Source organism: Hermetia illucens, chromosome 6, assembly GCF_905115235.1.
Source record: "Hermetia illucens chromosome 6, iHerIll2.2.curated.20191125, whole genome shotgun sequence".
NCBI classification, from domain to species: Eukaryota; Metazoa; Arthropoda; class Insecta; order Diptera; family Stratiomyidae; genus Hermetia; species Hermetia illucens.
This window is the reverse complement of record NC_051854.1, coordinates 2,410,710-2,427,306: the sequence shown is the minus strand read 5'-3', so window position 1 is coordinate 2,427,306 and position 16,597 is coordinate 2,410,710. Positions and strand designations below refer to the sequence as shown.

The 16,597-nt window shown below is 42.5% G+C and overlaps 2 protein-coding genes across 4 annotated transcripts in view; one reads left to right on the top strand and one right to left on the bottom strand.

Annotated features, from left to right (window-relative positions):
* Positions 1-16,597, bottom strand: part of LOC119659260 — a 189,463-nt gene that overhangs the window by 30,118 nt on the left and 142,748 nt on the right. The window lies entirely within an intron of this gene.
* The window catches only part of LOC119659258 (limbic system-associated membrane protein), a 156,604-nt gene that overhangs the window by 101,702 nt on the left and 38,305 nt on the right, over positions 1-16,597 (top strand). For both annotated transcript variants that reach the window (XM_038067251.1, XM_038067250.1), the window contains exons 4-6: positions 9,330-9,470; positions 10,627-10,758; positions 11,452-11,549. In XM_038067251.1, coding sequence (XP_037923179.1) covers positions 9,330-9,470; positions 10,627-10,758; positions 11,452-11,549 — 371 coding nt within the window. The remainder of the gene's footprint in view (positions 1-9,329; positions 9,471-10,626; positions 10,759-11,451; positions 11,550-16,597) is intronic.

Here is a 16,597-nt window from a genome sequence, read left to right as displayed (position 1 = left end):
TCCAGATTCCATGAAATGAAAACCACACGTCCTGAGGCGAAAGTCTTAAGAAGCCGAGCTAATGTCGTAACCTTTTCACGTCGAATAATTTTTCACTCAAGATGGAACACATCATTTAATCTACTCACGTGTTAAAGCTAATTATAGAACAACAAATCCCCATTATAAGGAATAGCCTCAAATCAGTCAAAGTCAGCCTCTGCAGGAGATCTCTTGATTTTTTGGCATCGGTCGGTCTTGATTTGCCCGAACACTCACAGGAAAAAAAACAGAGCCTCGGTCGTGGAGATGAAAAGGAGCCAGGAGAGAAGGCAGAGCACAGTAACAAATTACATCAAAGCCTGGGCATGGAAAAATTACAAGTGTTCGTCCTGGCTCGATGCCGGCGAACAGCAAAATTTTGGAGACGAAGGCCATGGGAGAGCCTCGAAAGTCTGGGAGCCAAGTCGAAAAGAAGACTGGCAATGTGATCCGTATTAAAGCGTACGGAAATTGATTGATGTATTTGCTTCATTGACTGCGGATAATATTTGATGTATCTGATATGTGCCTGGACTTTGTCTTCTGTTTGTGTTTCACATTGTTTCCAGATGAAAAGCTGGGCTACGAGCTGATATCTGAGAGAGAGTTGCAGCGTAGGCGATTGCTCCTGATATTCCTGGTGGGATCGTCATGCAGATGATTATGGATGGCTCTAATGGCATACAGTGATGGAATCCCAACATCTTTTCTCTTCAACTTCGTGCAAGGGAATCAGAAGCAGTTACACTAATTACAGCGACTGTTAACTTCCATTACTCAACTTACACTTTCCATATCCTTTCCGGGATAATGTCGTTATGCATGAGAATTGTCACGAGATGATTCGCTCTCCATTGGGTTTGCAAATGCGCTACCTTTTATAACGTCTGACAGCTTCCACGACACATTACCTTGCGAAATTCTCAACGGCACACGGGACGCGATAGGATGAGCCGACTCCAATCGGAATAAAAGCAGCTTACATACCCTCTCCGCAGGCACACACTTGCCATGTCGTTCCACAAGGAAGTGGGTACATTACCAGGATAATCTTGTTACTGAAACACGAAACTTTTATCACCGTCGGGATTCAAATCGAAATCGCTTTCAGAAGTGCTTTACAATTGCAAATTGTTTCCCCTGGGGGCCCTCGTATGAGTGCAGTCTATTGTAAGGATGACTCCGAAAATGGAGCCAACGATCGATTTATGTACACAATACTCGTGAATCGACCGCAATCGGCAATTTGTAATTGGCCGCAACTTTTATTTTCACCAGAACTGCCGGGCCGGATTACTGGGAAGGCTGGAGTGCCGAAACGCAATCGGATTGTAAACGCGAAACTCATAGCCAAGTGTTCAAGGACTCATCAATCGTTTGATTGGAGACCGGCAATTATTGCTGTCTACATAGGCCAGGTCAGGTTCACACGAGACAGGACATATCAAACCACAGCCCAGCAAACTGCAAACGCAGATGATATTTGGGGTCAAGTAATTGAACGCGGCTCCACAATTTGAGCTGAATCCTTTGTCATGGCAATATGAATAGCACTCAGCGGTTTTCAGGGTGGTCAAAAGCCAGCTTCGCCCAGGCAGACTAGATCAAATTTCACACTACTTGCCGATGCGGGCCGAGAAATGCGGAGACTAAATGATTCTCCCATCAGTGTCATTACTAGTTCCTCCCGATAAACCATCTATTTGCACATACGACAGCATTGATTCAAATCTGAGGGATAAATTGAGTTCACCTTGTGTCCGACTACAACCCCGGCAAGGGGCGAGATTCATGGTTCGTCTACCATCGCTTGGCCTGGCCTATCTTAACGTACAGGCACACCGACGCAGACACACATTGCTGATGCTACAGAAAGAAAGGAATTCCGTTCTAATTCCTTAATTCTGTACAAGGATATAAGCTCACAAGGAAAGCATCGAGTCATACGTTTGTGTATGTTGGGCTCAATCGTTATCAGCCCAAAGCATCATTGACACAAAAATGTCAAGAAATATCTTCTTCATACCGACAATTTCGGCTGGTGTTTTTCCAAAGCACTTAGGATTTTCAGGGATATAAACAGTAATTGGAAATGAAATTGAAAGTTGGGGGGAAAGTGGAGAGCGACTAGTATAAGTTTCGGTTTTATTTTCGTGTCTCGTTTCAGATCGATTGTGCCAAGTGCCTTTCTGCGCTGCGAATAGAGCAAAAAATGGTGCTTCCAACAGTTCCTTTTTCGTTAAAAAAACATTTTCAGCTATTTGGTTGGTGGAAAGTGGATTCAGTTCTAAACAATTTGATATTACAATAGAGAATTTGTTTTTCAATTTTTGTAGGTGTTTGGATATTTAGGGTAGCTATGAAAATAGACGCAGAAGACTAAAGGGGACGAGAAATGGTTTTTCGTCGAAAAGTGTCTGGGGTTGTCTCGAATTACTCATCTTACTGGTAAATCGACCTCCGGAACATATATGTGACATGTGGTAGCAGAGGTGTGGCAATTTCGCCACTTAATATGATCAAAGAGTATGGGCTCAATACTGTATTCATTACCCTTACCTAATGAATTCTTTAGAATTCTTGTTTTTCCTGGTGTCGCCTCTCAGGCAAAATAGAAATTTGCATGACTCTATTACTCTCATCACTCTTCAGCCAACCTTAATTTTGCAAAGATATCACCGAAGATTTCAACGCGTGAGGCTTGGAATGGGGTAGCCGAACGACGAACACAAGGGGCCAAATCCAGCTTGAAACCTTTGGGGAGCTGGATATCGTTCTACCAAACCATGGATGCATACCCAACTTCAAAGGCAGAAAGCTAGGATCGGTCGGCGATCAGGATTACCTCAGCACCTCATTGGAAGGGGAGATGGTCTGCTGGGTGAATGAACACTACATCTGCAGTGACCATCAGACCGGCTTTCTCGACATTAGAAAAGGAAGCAGTCGAATGCACAACAGGAAAACCCAGAATAGCTGGCTGTTCCACCGGAGCTTTCGAGAAGAAACATTCCTGGGGTATTCAGAGGGATGTCACAACCCAAAGGGAACAGTGCTAGAAAAAGTGAGTCAGCTGTATCAGCTACTAACTGGTAGTAACTCGTAGAGGTTCTACCACAGTCTGAAACCAAACAATTAGTGGAATTAGGAAATTTCGCTGTTGAGATCATCCCGTCTCCAAGCGAGGAGGCTTTGGTCATGAGGAAAACCAGTAAATCGACAGATGGAGAAAGAATACCGTCATTTTCGAAGCAGCCTTAAGAAAACTCGTACGGAATAATAAGCGGAATTACTACAGACTACTGTGCTTCAGACAAATACGATCCCGTAGGGCACTATAAGGCTCTAATGAACAAGATTCGTTGGCAAAAATCACCCCAGTTGACATGCCCACGACTCCATTTCAAAATGTTGTTGGTGTCGAAAATTCACAATTCAACAGGACGTTTGATTAAAGGCTCCCTGACTATTTATTTCAGACAGTCGATAGTTACCTCTCGCAGAGACTTCTTCGGTATGAGATGGATGACGGGTCGAAAGAATACGTTGTGACAGCGGGTGTTTCCCAAGGCTCCGTATTGGGGCCCTGATGTGAAACATAATATACTCGTATGATGCCAACGGAGGCAATGTTGATTGGTTTTGCAGATGACCTGGCGGTAGTAGTAGTTGCGAAGCACCCCGAATTGATGGCAAGTTGAGCTTCAAGGGGCACCTGGACTATGTGCGAAAAAGAGCAACAAAGTTCATCGCTAGCAAGGATGATGTCTAATACTGGTGGACCAAAATCTAGTCTGTCCCGAATGCGCCGCCCGAGGTGCAGGAGCATATTATGTTTCACTGTTCCGGATTCGCGATTGAGATTATAGGACGCCCTCAACGTAGTTATCGAACCCAATAGTCTCACGGAGGAGATGCTGACGTCGGAAGAAAATTGGAGCGTGGTAAACGCAACAATAATTGTGATGTGCAAAAAGCTCCAGGCACTGGATCGGATTCGGGAAACGCGACATACGTGTGACTTATGCGATTCCTGGTGTAAACCAGAGCCCTCTCCGCGAAACCACACGGTGGTGGCCCCACAGCGATATGGGTGGAGAAGTGCGGGTGGTTTTAGGGGGTGAAAATCCCATTTCATTTTACATCCATAAAAAAAATCTAACACGCTGCCAACCTGTTGCCAACTTATATAGTAGAGCTGAGTTTCTAGTCACCGCTATTGAGTTATTATGTTTGGTCGCATATCCAACTGTTGGTAACTGCATATGCAATGCAAGCGCTCGATTTTCTCCCTTATTATTTCGATTGTTTGGTGATTGAAATAGAACAAATCAAATTAAACTACTCCAAAAAGTCCTATCGAAAATCCTGTCCCTATACCCCCTTTCTGTTATAACTCTCCACATTTTTTTTTTGCTGGGCCCAACGCATCCACATTGTCCAGTAATTTCGTTCATGGGTTTGCTGAACTCCATCGTATACATTATTTTTTAGCATCAGAAAGAGGCATTTGTACTTTTACTCAAGCACCTCCTTTGGTGTTTTACTAAAACTATGATCAGATTGGCCAAGTGTCCAGATCCCAAAATGAAACTGCGTTCCTCAAGTTTACCCGTGTACTGGTGGACGACTGAAATTACAAGCCTATGAAGGAATTGTCAGACTTCGGCAGATTGATCAGCGCGCTAGATACCAAGACGAGATCACGTTTAGAACCGCAAAGTGTAAGAGTGGAAACAAGGAATTCTGCCACGGCAGGAGCTAATCAACGACGAGCAATGGGGCCCCAGGTATAAGCTGGTTTCCAAAAAAACTTCGTGCCCACCGCTCGCTCTTTCCTATGGAAGCAGCAAATATGAAAGAAATCGTGCCTTTTTTCCGGTCCACCCCATTCGAATTCATGCTGTCGATGAAGGAGTGAATACTGAGGAATGCCCACTTCATCACTGCAAAAGTACTAGAGGAAGCAATCCTGTCCATGGAAGACAGAAAAACACCAGGACCAGACGATATTTCCAGTGAACTGTTGAAACTCGTATGTAAATACAAGCCGGACTTGCTACTCGGCGCATTCTACGCATGTTTGGCAGTGGATGTTTTTCCCTCCCACTAGAAGATTGCTTATGCTGATAATCTAGGGCAAATGCGACCCAGAGGTGCCGTCACCGTATGGTCCGCTCAGTATTTTGGACACAGCAGAGAAGCTGCTTGAGGAGCTCATCAAGCTACGACTGACTGACGCAATACGTGCCACGGGAAGCTACTCTCCAACACAATATGATTTTAGAGCGGGGCGAACCATAATTGATGCCATTGAGCAGGTGGTCCAAGCGATAAAACTGGCTAAATCACACAGTCGTCCTTGTGACCCTCGACGTAAGGAACGCATTTAATTTTGCGAGGTGGTGCGCCTTGCTTGAGGCACTGGAAAATCGTTTCAATACTCCAGGCTACCTATTGCGGATTTTGAGGGGCTATTTAAACGACCGTGCCCTACTCTACGATACCCGGAAAGGACTGCGCAGAACATCGGGGGCGGTTCAAGGATCTATCCTTGGTTTAGACCTTTGAAAGGCCTTATACGAAAGCTTTTTACGACTCGAGAACAATATCGAAAGTTCCTTATCCAGCAGGCGTCGCTTGCTGATGAGCGCGGTTCAGTCCTCCTCCTCCTCTTTTACGGTTCCCGAATATGGGCTGACTCCTTCAGCAAGGAAATGTACCGTAAGCGCCTAGTGCCAGTACAAAGACGAGGCGTTCTGCGAGAACTACAGGGAATTCATTGCTTTGTCTATTTGGATCGCATAGTGATATATGGGAAAAATCTGGGGGACCATAACAGGAAGTTAAGATCCGGGTTTGATAGATTATGGAAAAATAACCCGAAATTACAGCCTGAGAAATGTAAATTTCTGTGCAAGGAAGTAGTGTACTTACAACATGTCTACTCAAAAGAAGGAACAAGACCAAATTCCAGGTTAGTAGCAAGCGCTAGAGACTTGCCACGGCCTTTGAAAGTAAATGTAAATGTCCAATCGTTTCTGGGAGTAGCCAACTATTAATGGAAGTTCATTTCGGACTTCTCAGAATTTGTCCGATCACTTACAAACTTGCTCTGCAAAGGTTGCAAAGTTCACATGAACAGAGAAATGCGAGCTGGTATTTAATACCATTAAAACAGAACCAATTTCACCTCCAGCACTATCTGGACTTCTCAACTCAGTTTAATGTGACAGTGGACGCGAGTGATAAAGCAAGCTGTCACAAGGACCTATAGGGAAGGATCATCCGAAAGCCTCTGCCAGTAGGACACTGAACAAGGCAAAACGGAATTACTCGACTCTTGAAAGAGAACTTTTGGCAAATATCTGGGCTGTAAAGAACTTCAGGTGCTACCTACTTTTGTTTCTTAAGAAGGAAAGAGGGATCACTTTAGCATTCATAGGAAATCCAAACCACTCCCACGCAAAAAAAAATGAACTTCAATTCTTCGACCTTTCGATTTAATGATCCACAGATTATTCTCTGTGCCGCTCAGTACAAAAAGGCAAAGATAAAGGAGACTACTTATTAGCCACTGATAGCCTCATGAAGAAAAAAGCGAAACACCAAGAAATGTGGGCACTGAGATTCGTCGGCTACAACCACGAAATGAAGAGGGGAATATGGGTCACACACAGCGGCTTCGTAAAAACTTAAAAAGCTCATGATAGGGCTGACTATTGACATGGTGCCATCGAAATCAAAATTAAATCAAAACCAAACTAGGATCCCCCAAAGACCGATAATAATGTTAGAGAGTAGGCAAATAGAAGTACCGACAGATACAAATTTGATTGCCATGAATAATACTCAAGGCCGTCCACAGGCCCAGGTGCTATCATCGCTTATGTGGAGTATGTGGACAAACTCCAGGACGAGCTACCAAACACTGGAATACAGGTCCAGGGTTACGCAGACGAGATTGTTTAAATGTATAGGGACAAATATGAGGAGATCCTATGTGATAGAATCCAAACGCGGGGCTGCGTATAAATTCAACCAAAACCACCATAGCACCATTCATTAGAAAACGTCAGCTTGATCACTTGAGAGCCACAAGGTTACAAGGCATGGAAGTGAACCGGAAAACAGAGGTCAAATTTTTTGGAATTACGCTAGGCCAAAAATCACTACGGAAGAGGCATGTCGGAAACACTTGTCGGATGACTCGCAGGTCCATAGCAGGAAAACAATGGGGTTGCAGGTCCCTACCAGAAAAAGCGGAAGAAAGGGACGCTAATCACGTGATTACAACGAATTTTGTACTCATATATGAAAATTGATCTATGCAGACCGGATCTGTGACCTAGAAAGGCTTCGAGCCGACGGCAAACAGCACTGCGAAAGAAGATGAAGTTGCTTGGGACTGAGGACATAGGTATTGCTACATCCCCAGGAGTGGTAATATCCAGGGAAACCTGGCACTCTGGGTGCACCAGACTCTTCGCACACATGAAGGTTCGCTTCATTAACTTACAGCATGCTAAAGCCTTTCCTTTTTACTGGCAGCAAGGCTCATCAAGTGGCAAAATTATCCTTCTGGTATAAAAATTATGAATTCGGTCTAACAAAATATACGGCATTAGATTGGTAAAGGAGGCCAGGATCCTCTACGATAGAAGGTCCATAAGAGGCAACAACTACGGTCAACTTACGATACCAGGTCAAAGGGAACAGCAAAGGTCATAATTGCCTTTGTTTACCTATCCTATGATTCTCTTTGTCGTCCGTCGATGTAAGGACTAAGGGATCTGATAACGTAAGCAGAACTAAGTGCTCAACTCTCAATGTATTTATTGGGGAAGTAATTAATTCGGTCCTAGAGGAGAGGAGATATCTATCACATCAGTTGGTTTCATAATTGTAAACGTAAGGAGTGGTCTAGCGTTTGTCGGGACAAAGAGGAGTGCAGCAGATGAGCTAAGAATTTGTAATTGCAAGATTAGTTATAGTTGATTAGCGATTGGCGGGTGATAAACGAAATTTCATTGTAGGACCGCTACTTAGAACTCAGTCTAACTATTGAAGACGTATTTTTGTGCAAAGCAGTGAGAGTCTGGAGTATAACTATCGTATTTTCACGCGCTGTCTGGAAAATGGAAGCTGCCATTGCATAACAATCTCGTGAGAGTGTTTTCGCTCTGCAAACGCGTTTTAAAAATATCCTTCCTAAAAGAACGCCAAAGATTGATTTTTTGAAGGACCTAGATTTGAATTTTCGACTTCTTTCTAATCGTGTTAGCTGCACCCTATAACTACTGGATACACTATAAGGAGTAGGTTTGGAATGAAGTTGAACCACGTGGATAAACTTTTAAGGTCGCGAAGTGTTGAAACTTTTTAATTTTAAAGGCTTTAAAAGGATTGGCTGCAAAAATTGTCTGTTTTCAACGTTCTAGATTTGATCTGCTTTTATCATGAAAACAAAAACTCAGTTATTTGAATCCCAAATGAACGCCCGTCTTCGATATCTATAAATAAAAATTCCTTAAGGCGTTGAATATCAAATAGCAGCCATCATTGAAATGAAATTATCCGATACATCGGATCATATCTTCACTAACAAAAATTACTCCCAAGAAAGAAAAACTTCATACATTAAACATTAAATTCAAAACTGAAAACATCTTATCCTTCACATCTCCTGCAGACAATTTAATTGAATATCTGATAATATGCAGAACATTATACTTTTTGTTCTTCATCGAATCAATTTGCAGAGGAAAAATATATTTATTGGAAGAGTCATCGAGAATTATCGACAATGGAGGGCAACCTGGAATTCAACGGCCCAGGTATCAATTTCGTCTCGAAAAAATTGAAGACAGAATATATTTAAATTAAATGTGAATGCTGCCTTTCGTAAGGAAAATTAGGATATTCTGGCTGCCACCAGATGAAGGGATTTCTCCCAGACGGACCCTGAAAAGGAGTTCAATATTTTCTGAAGATTCTGATGTTTGCCGCGATGATGCTTGGGTGCTCAATAATTTTACATCCAAGGATACAAGTTTCCCTCGAAGGCTTGAAATCTGATCTAATACCGTTTGCTTCCATAATATTCAAACAAATTGAGAACATCCCAAATGTTGTCCCTGAGCATATTGCATGTGTTCCATGGAAGCTAGTTTTAAACAACTTTGAATATGTCTACATTGCTCCCCAAATATTGTGCTCCTATCAAATTTTCCAAAATAACATGTCCCAACCAAACATAATTTATATAAATAAATCTCATTTGCTTTATGTCATCATAATCTTTCCAGTACCGTCAAGGATCAATCACATCAGCTCGGGCGGTCATCTCCAAGTCAAGAAAGGTTCATCGGTACGGATAGAGTGCACCGCCTCGGGAAATCCCACCCCAAATATAACTTGGAGTCGTAAAAACAACGTCCTTCCAAACGGTAAGTGTACGGACAAGTACAAACAACCCTCAAGCTCCATATCCCTTCCAGAATCATTCCACAAATATTAACCCATGCAGACCTATTCCAATTTTCTAATATTGTCACATTTGTTGATGAAAATTTCCCAACCGATGATTTTGTTTAGGATATAGTTGGGGGCGCACAGGACTACTATCGGAAGCCGGAACCTTCCTAGGCATGATTCCTGTAGTACTTGTACTTAATATTGCGGTCGGGACAGAAGGCAGCTCATCGTCATTCGAATAACTTAATTACTTTCTGCAGGTCTCGGACGATTTCATGGAAACCCACGATTTAATTTAAAACTGGGGCCCAAGGATCACAGTGGCACAGCCAATCTCCTCCCCAAGGTTGTTTGATAATTATTCAGAAACGACAAAATGTTATGCAGACAATAATGATGTGTTCTAAATTTAGGTCATTATAACCATAGAAATGAAGCAATTTGCTTGGGAAATTGATATGTGCCAACCTGTGAAAATTCGATACGTTTCGTGCTTAATAAAGTGAGCCAGGACGATGGTGGAGTGAGCACTTGGGTATATTGTAATTAATATTCTAGACGTCCTCGTTACACAATATCTATTTTCGGGAAGCAGTTTTGCAGGTTAATTGAGTGTGCTTTTGTATAAAATGAAGGCAACTATGCGGGAATTATTTTAAAACAGTTTTGATGAGTGGAAAATTCAATCCGGAAAAGGATAATGTGCTCAACCTGCCCGGGATCTGCTCGAATTTCCCGGTACTCCTGCTACTTAAAGACGAGGAAATAGGAAAATTTGTATCAGATAATTAACTGTCTCTTCCACGAACAACTTTGAATCACTCTAAACCATCTTGAAAGGAAGTTTCGCTTCATATCCTTCCGCGCAAGGAAAACTGCACAAAAAGAATATCCCAAACATTACTCAAACAAAATGTCGAAAACTTTCCTCCCAACTCCACGAGATCTTCCTGTGCATCCCTTCCAATCTCATCTCGACCTAATATTTCTCTCTTGTTGCAAATTGTGTAGAAAATGCAAACTCTTGAAAGGATACTCGTACGAGGATATGCTGCTAAACTTACGAAGCTAATAAATTTTCCCTTTTTCTTCTTTTAATATGTGGATGTCTTCGCTTCACCGAACCAGGGGAGGAAAAGCTGCACTCGCCAATTCTCTCGGTGGAAGGCATGGATCGACACAAGGCGGGCGTCTACGTATGTGAAGCGAGCAATGGTGTGGGGAAGCCAGCGATGAGCCAAGTCGTTCTGCATGTTTTATGTAAGTATAAGTCGAGGAACGCGAGTACATTAAATATTTGAAATCCCAGACTGCTGCCAAGACACATTAGGAATGCTACGAGGAAAGGAAGATGGCTGAGGAGCCGGTAGGAACCTCTTATATCAAATCTCGGTGTTCACCTCGCTCCGTTCAGGATTCAATGTGGAAGCAATAACAAAGGCGTCACGACAAATTTCGGGCTTAAAAGGCACCATTGTCGAGGAAACTAATTTGATGAATTAAATTTGATGTGTGCAAATGAGTCGTGTTTACTCCATGCGGGTGAAACGCCATTTAAGTTCGTAAACAATTCGCCATAACTTACCCATAATAAAAGGACGCAAATTGGCCTTGGCATATATACTTTTTCCTGGGAGCAAAATTCACCCTAAATAAGGCCAGCAACTGCTCTGATTGGCTTTCGTAGTTTCATCATGTCAGCAGGGTTTCATTTCCTTAACTTTCACGAAATGTCCTTTTGATCTTTAATTCGGCCACCTTCCTCCCCTCGTCGGCTCATAAACAGGTAGCCTGGCTGGACATATTTATGCGTGTAATATGTACGTATGAAAGTCGGAAAAGGTTCATGGATATATACGGAAAGCTAATAAACCTATAATTAAACGCAAAGAATATATTCATGTTGCGAATTCTGATTAGAAGTTTATTTATTCATTTTGATTTTCATTACAGACCCACCTGAAATTACCGTTGAGCGTCCAATAGTGTTTTCCGGCGAAGGACATGAGGCTATGCTTGTGTGTATTGTGCATGGCGAGGCACAACCTGAGGTAATGTAAAGCAACTAAATTGCTCGTATGTGTGTAATATATGTGGTAAGAGGACTATAAGTAGTGACATAGGGACAACGAAGGTACTATACTTTTATTAGCTGGATTTCTTTGCCGGATCAGGATGCTTGGTGTTGCCGATATTGGCTAAGATGTGATATTCGCAGAAAGAATATCGTTGGGCGACTAAAGATATCTGGAGGAGATCTGCATCCTTAACCCATTTTTTAGCCTACATATCCCTGTTTTTTTAAATCTAGATAGCTCCTTAGGGCGCGAGAATTACTCATAAAAAGTTAAAATGAAAAACTTCCAATTTGTCTGAGCATATACCTTCGGGTTCAGGTTCACATGAATCATTGGTTTCACTTCTTCAGGATTTGTATAAAAAACAAATCAGTTTACTTTCTGTTTCTATGTCTGTTTTTTAAGGAAGGTGGAAAGCTTCAAAAGCTACCGTTAACATATGGCGAATCATCATGCTTACCTCGATATAGATATTCTCGAGGACCCCTGTGTCCGCCCAAAAGCTCTGTTGGGTCGAAACCTACCTCCCGTGTGGTCGCTCGGTCCACCTTCGAATATCACATATGACTTTGTGGCTCCACTTCGTGCGGACTGCCGCCGATTAATAGAAGACTCTTCTGCAAGGTACACTCGATGTTAAAGACGTTATCCTTCTCTCGCCAGAATATACTTAAATACTTAAGTGCAGGCAGGATACGTATTGTTTGTGTTTCCACTTTGATCTTCTTAGACGTGGACATTCTTTGTTTGGCGATAAGTACTGCTTTTGTCTTATATTCTGCTAGTGATAGACCAGCGTTTTCTAACCAGGACTTAATGCCATAAACCGCTTCATTCGCATAAAGAAAGGGTGCAACAACCGTCACCCCGATGTCGTCCCCGAAGCCAATGGAGGCCTCCCCAGTAGGAAGATCTAGCGTCAACATTCCATTATACACAATTATCGACAACAATTGGCCTAGGACCGACCCTCGTAGAACTCTGCATGTAGTTCGATATGATTTCAATCCTTCATTTGATTCGCAGTACTAAAGTCTATCTATTTATCAGTAAGTAACATCATCCTAGGTTAAGTTCAATAGCCGCAAAAGCCGCATAAAGCCGGTGTAAATTTTTTTCACTGAATATAGTTACATATCAACTGAAAGGCTACCCCTGTCCTAAATAATGTGGCAGTTGTATGGTGGCCAATATCTCCGAAATAGAGAACTGTACATCACGACATCGTTCCTAATTAGACGAAATGCACTTTAGCTCCCTCTAGGTCTTCCCGAGAAACCAAAATACCTCCGTAAGGCGACTCATTTGCTGGCGCCTCTGGGAAAATCGGTTTCATTGCATGGCATAGCCAGTTGAAGCATCTGCTTTTAAAAATCTTAGTTAAAGCAGCGAGGGCAAGCCTAGCACTACTAATGCCTCGGGTGATAGCAAGCTCGGTGCCACCGTCAGGAGAAAAATCATTTACAAGAGAGACAAATTTATTCACTCCCTCGAAATTCTTCCCATTGACTTGGAGCCTTAGTTTTGTTGGTGTTTATGTTAGTTGCCTCTCTCATTATAAAGCCGGAGTCATTTAACCAAATTCAATGACTCGGTAAAAGAGCAGAAAAATATTATAAGCGTAACCGTTTGTTTGGAGCGCGGAGAATATCGATACCAAAACATCATGTATCGGCTAATATACGTCGGAATGTGAATCTGGCATGTGATTGGTATATACAAAAGCAAGCGAGAGAAAAATAGGAAAAAAGATCTAGGCCGAGACCAGCCAGCGTACTGAAAAAGACTATAAAAACGGAAGCAAAAGGAAGGCAGAAACTGGAGGTCGAAGTTAGAGTCTGACTCCAGCGGCTTTTATAAAGCTGCTCAGGGCTACCCATTGAGAGCAATCTCCCGCCGCGAGGAGTTCTAATAAAGATTTGTAAGTCAAGTTGTCACACTGAAAAATGATATGATCATTTGTTTTTTCTATCCCAAAGTACTCATAGCCCGCCAAAGGAACTGCCCCAATCTTCACTAAGAAAGTGGAGAGGAGAGAGAGTCTTTACATCCTCCGAACTGAGGGATATTTCCTCCTGCAACCAAGATTGAAGTAAAGAACTTCCTTTCAGCCAGGGAAGTTAGTTTATATTCTTCGCTTCATTCAGTGCAGACGGCGTTGCACATCGTACACCATGTATCTGAGAGAGTGGAAAGAGGGGGAGAGAGTGGCCAACTGGCTCGTTTAGCAGTCTCATTTGCCTTTTCATTATAAAAATTGGTTATGGCCAGAAGACCAGTGGATAAGACATCTTTACGTAGAGCTTTCCTGATTTCGTCATACGACCAGGTGAAATCCGTGTTGTCGATAATTTCATCGATCTTTGCGTTACCCGGTTGGTTCAGGCTAGTAGAGAGCGAGGAGCTCGGCCGGCAGGACCGAAACTGTCCTGAGCAAAGAACAGAGCGTTTCAAGCTTTGAATAAATAGCGCATCTGGAATTCATGAGGTCAACCGAAGAATCACTTGCCAGGATTGTGAAATCTAAGGCCTCTTTGCGGGCTTCTTCCTCACAGCGTGAGGCAAGTTAGGTTCTGCCGTATGCCCCTGTATGGATTTAAACGGTGAAAATTTTGAAAATGTTGGGGTGCTATCAGCAGCATAGAATTTATTGAAAATTACGGTTAATACGTCAGAGGGGACATAGTTGCCTCTGATGAGAGACTGGAGAGGATGGTTAAAGACTTTGGCATTGGTCCCGTCGCTAACAGGTGTCCTTCTGGAGGAGGGAGGAGTCCTGTTAGCCAGAGCAAAGACGACATGAGTTGGAGTGAGCTTGGTGATGCCAAGACATCGCCTCAAAGACGCCGCCTTGAAGGACTCTATCTTATTCTCATGGGATTTGAGGAAGCATAGTCCAGGGCGGGTCTTACAACTTCTCTATATTGTTTGAGGGCCTCTTCGGGTGGAGACCCCAGGTGGCTCCGTCGTGAAATTGACCAGTGACTTTGTTAGTGTTGGAGTCTACAATATAAAGAACCACTTTACTGTTAATGAATCCAAGATCGTTCTGCCTAAAAAACTAATGGATTTGTTTGTATGTTCAAGGAAGACACTGTTGATATTTCTAAATACAATTGTGCGGGCTCTCGGGAGGGCGATGGTGCAGGATCTTGCAAAATATCGTGTAGTTTGAATCTGCTACATTCGTTGGTGAAAAGACCTGCCTGTTGACATAGGACGTCTTCCGCTTCCTCCTCGGAGTCCCCTGTTACCATGATGAGGAAATCATTCGTATACTGGAAGATCTCCACTTTATTGGAGCACTCCTTACGGAGGGCGGAGGTGTAGATGTTGACTCAGAGCATACCCTTGACGGAGGCTATTGTTTACCGAAGCTTGATGACATTTTTCTGTTGCACACGATCCTTCAAGTTTATAGGATAATGTCAGCAGGAGATTCATGTCTGACATCACGTTCATCAAGAGGGACAAATCCACGCTCTCATTAACTTTACTGATGCCAATAGATGAAGACGCTTTTTTTAGCTCTCCTCAATGGAGATGTGTAGAAGCAGTTGCTGGGGAGAATATGGTAATCCTTGAAGCACTGATTTAGCATAGCTTTCATTAAGTAGTTTACAAGTTTAGATAACACATTTAGGAATGAGATCGTTCTCAAGTTTTTTAAATCGTTCTGAGTCATTCCTTTCTTCAGAATTCGAACCAACTTGATGTTAGAATAGGCCTTCAGAGTGGTGTGGTTGAGCTAGATTGCCTTCAGTATCTCAAGAAGAACCATTCCATCTGTGCCAGTAGTAGACCACTTTTTGTGCTTAAAAACGGCATCACGAAAACCCATCAGTGGAGAAAGGTTGACATAAGAGAATGTTCATGCCAGAGGGAAAACGTCGAAATGATTTCCAACGAGGTTCAGGGATGACTATTGAATGTCTATGATAAAAGTGAGGATGTACGATTCTAGGCCCTTTGATTTGAGTGACCTTGCTTCTTTGGATGAGGATCGGCTGGTGGCTCTAGAACGTCCCAGAACCAATTGGTCGAAACTGAATTTGAGAGGGTTATGTCATGGACAAAGAAACTAACAGCTATTCTCAGAGCGTGAAATGTCACGTGTTACATCGCGACGATATCTTTTGGGACCTCAAATGAATGTCGCATTTTTCACCAACGGTTTTCCTTCTCTTTATCCCTCCAGTCATGCACATAATACTACCTCGATTGGAAGATATAAAGAATTTCAATGATGGATGATATCCCCTTACAAAAATTTCGACCACGCAGATAACATTTGCTACTTACTTACCGAGTCTTGGACCTAAATAGTTCAGTTCAGCAGTTTCGAACTAAAATTGAATATCAACAAAACCTAAGCTCTCGGTATGACTTTTTATCGCACTCTTCCTACTTGCATTAATGGGCAAAATATCGCAGAAAAGTAAAGGAATGCAGGCTTCTCAGGAAGGCCTGCAGGGAACTGAGCTATAGTATATCTTTGGAAGTCGACACCGATAGCACATAGGTATGGTTGACGGGCTATGCTTCATTTAGGGATAATGGAAACCACGTATAGTATATGGGAATTATAAAAGGCCTGTTGACGGTTGACATTTGTCAACGCGAAGGGATACGAAATAAAGCAAGGGAGTGATTAAAATCCTGGTTGCATTTCCAGCTAGTAAAGTTTGCTAAACCCATAACAACAGCTAATGGCCTTTATTGCAAGCGACAGATAGTATCCACCCAGTTCACCAATTTGTTATGGTTACGCAATCGCAAATGCTCTGTTTTTTCTACTGAAAATCTCGCATCAGGATAGTATTTTCGATGGCCTTCTTCCCAATACACCAAAGACCAAAAACGCGCATTTTCTACTCACTGCTCTCAACTAAAATGGATCCTATATGTCATGAAACTCCAAAATAGAACTGTCCATTAACTCAAATTTCTTCACCAAGTCGGTAACACCAACTCCTACAAATGATACTCTTCAAAACATATTTTATCAATGGAGTTGCTGA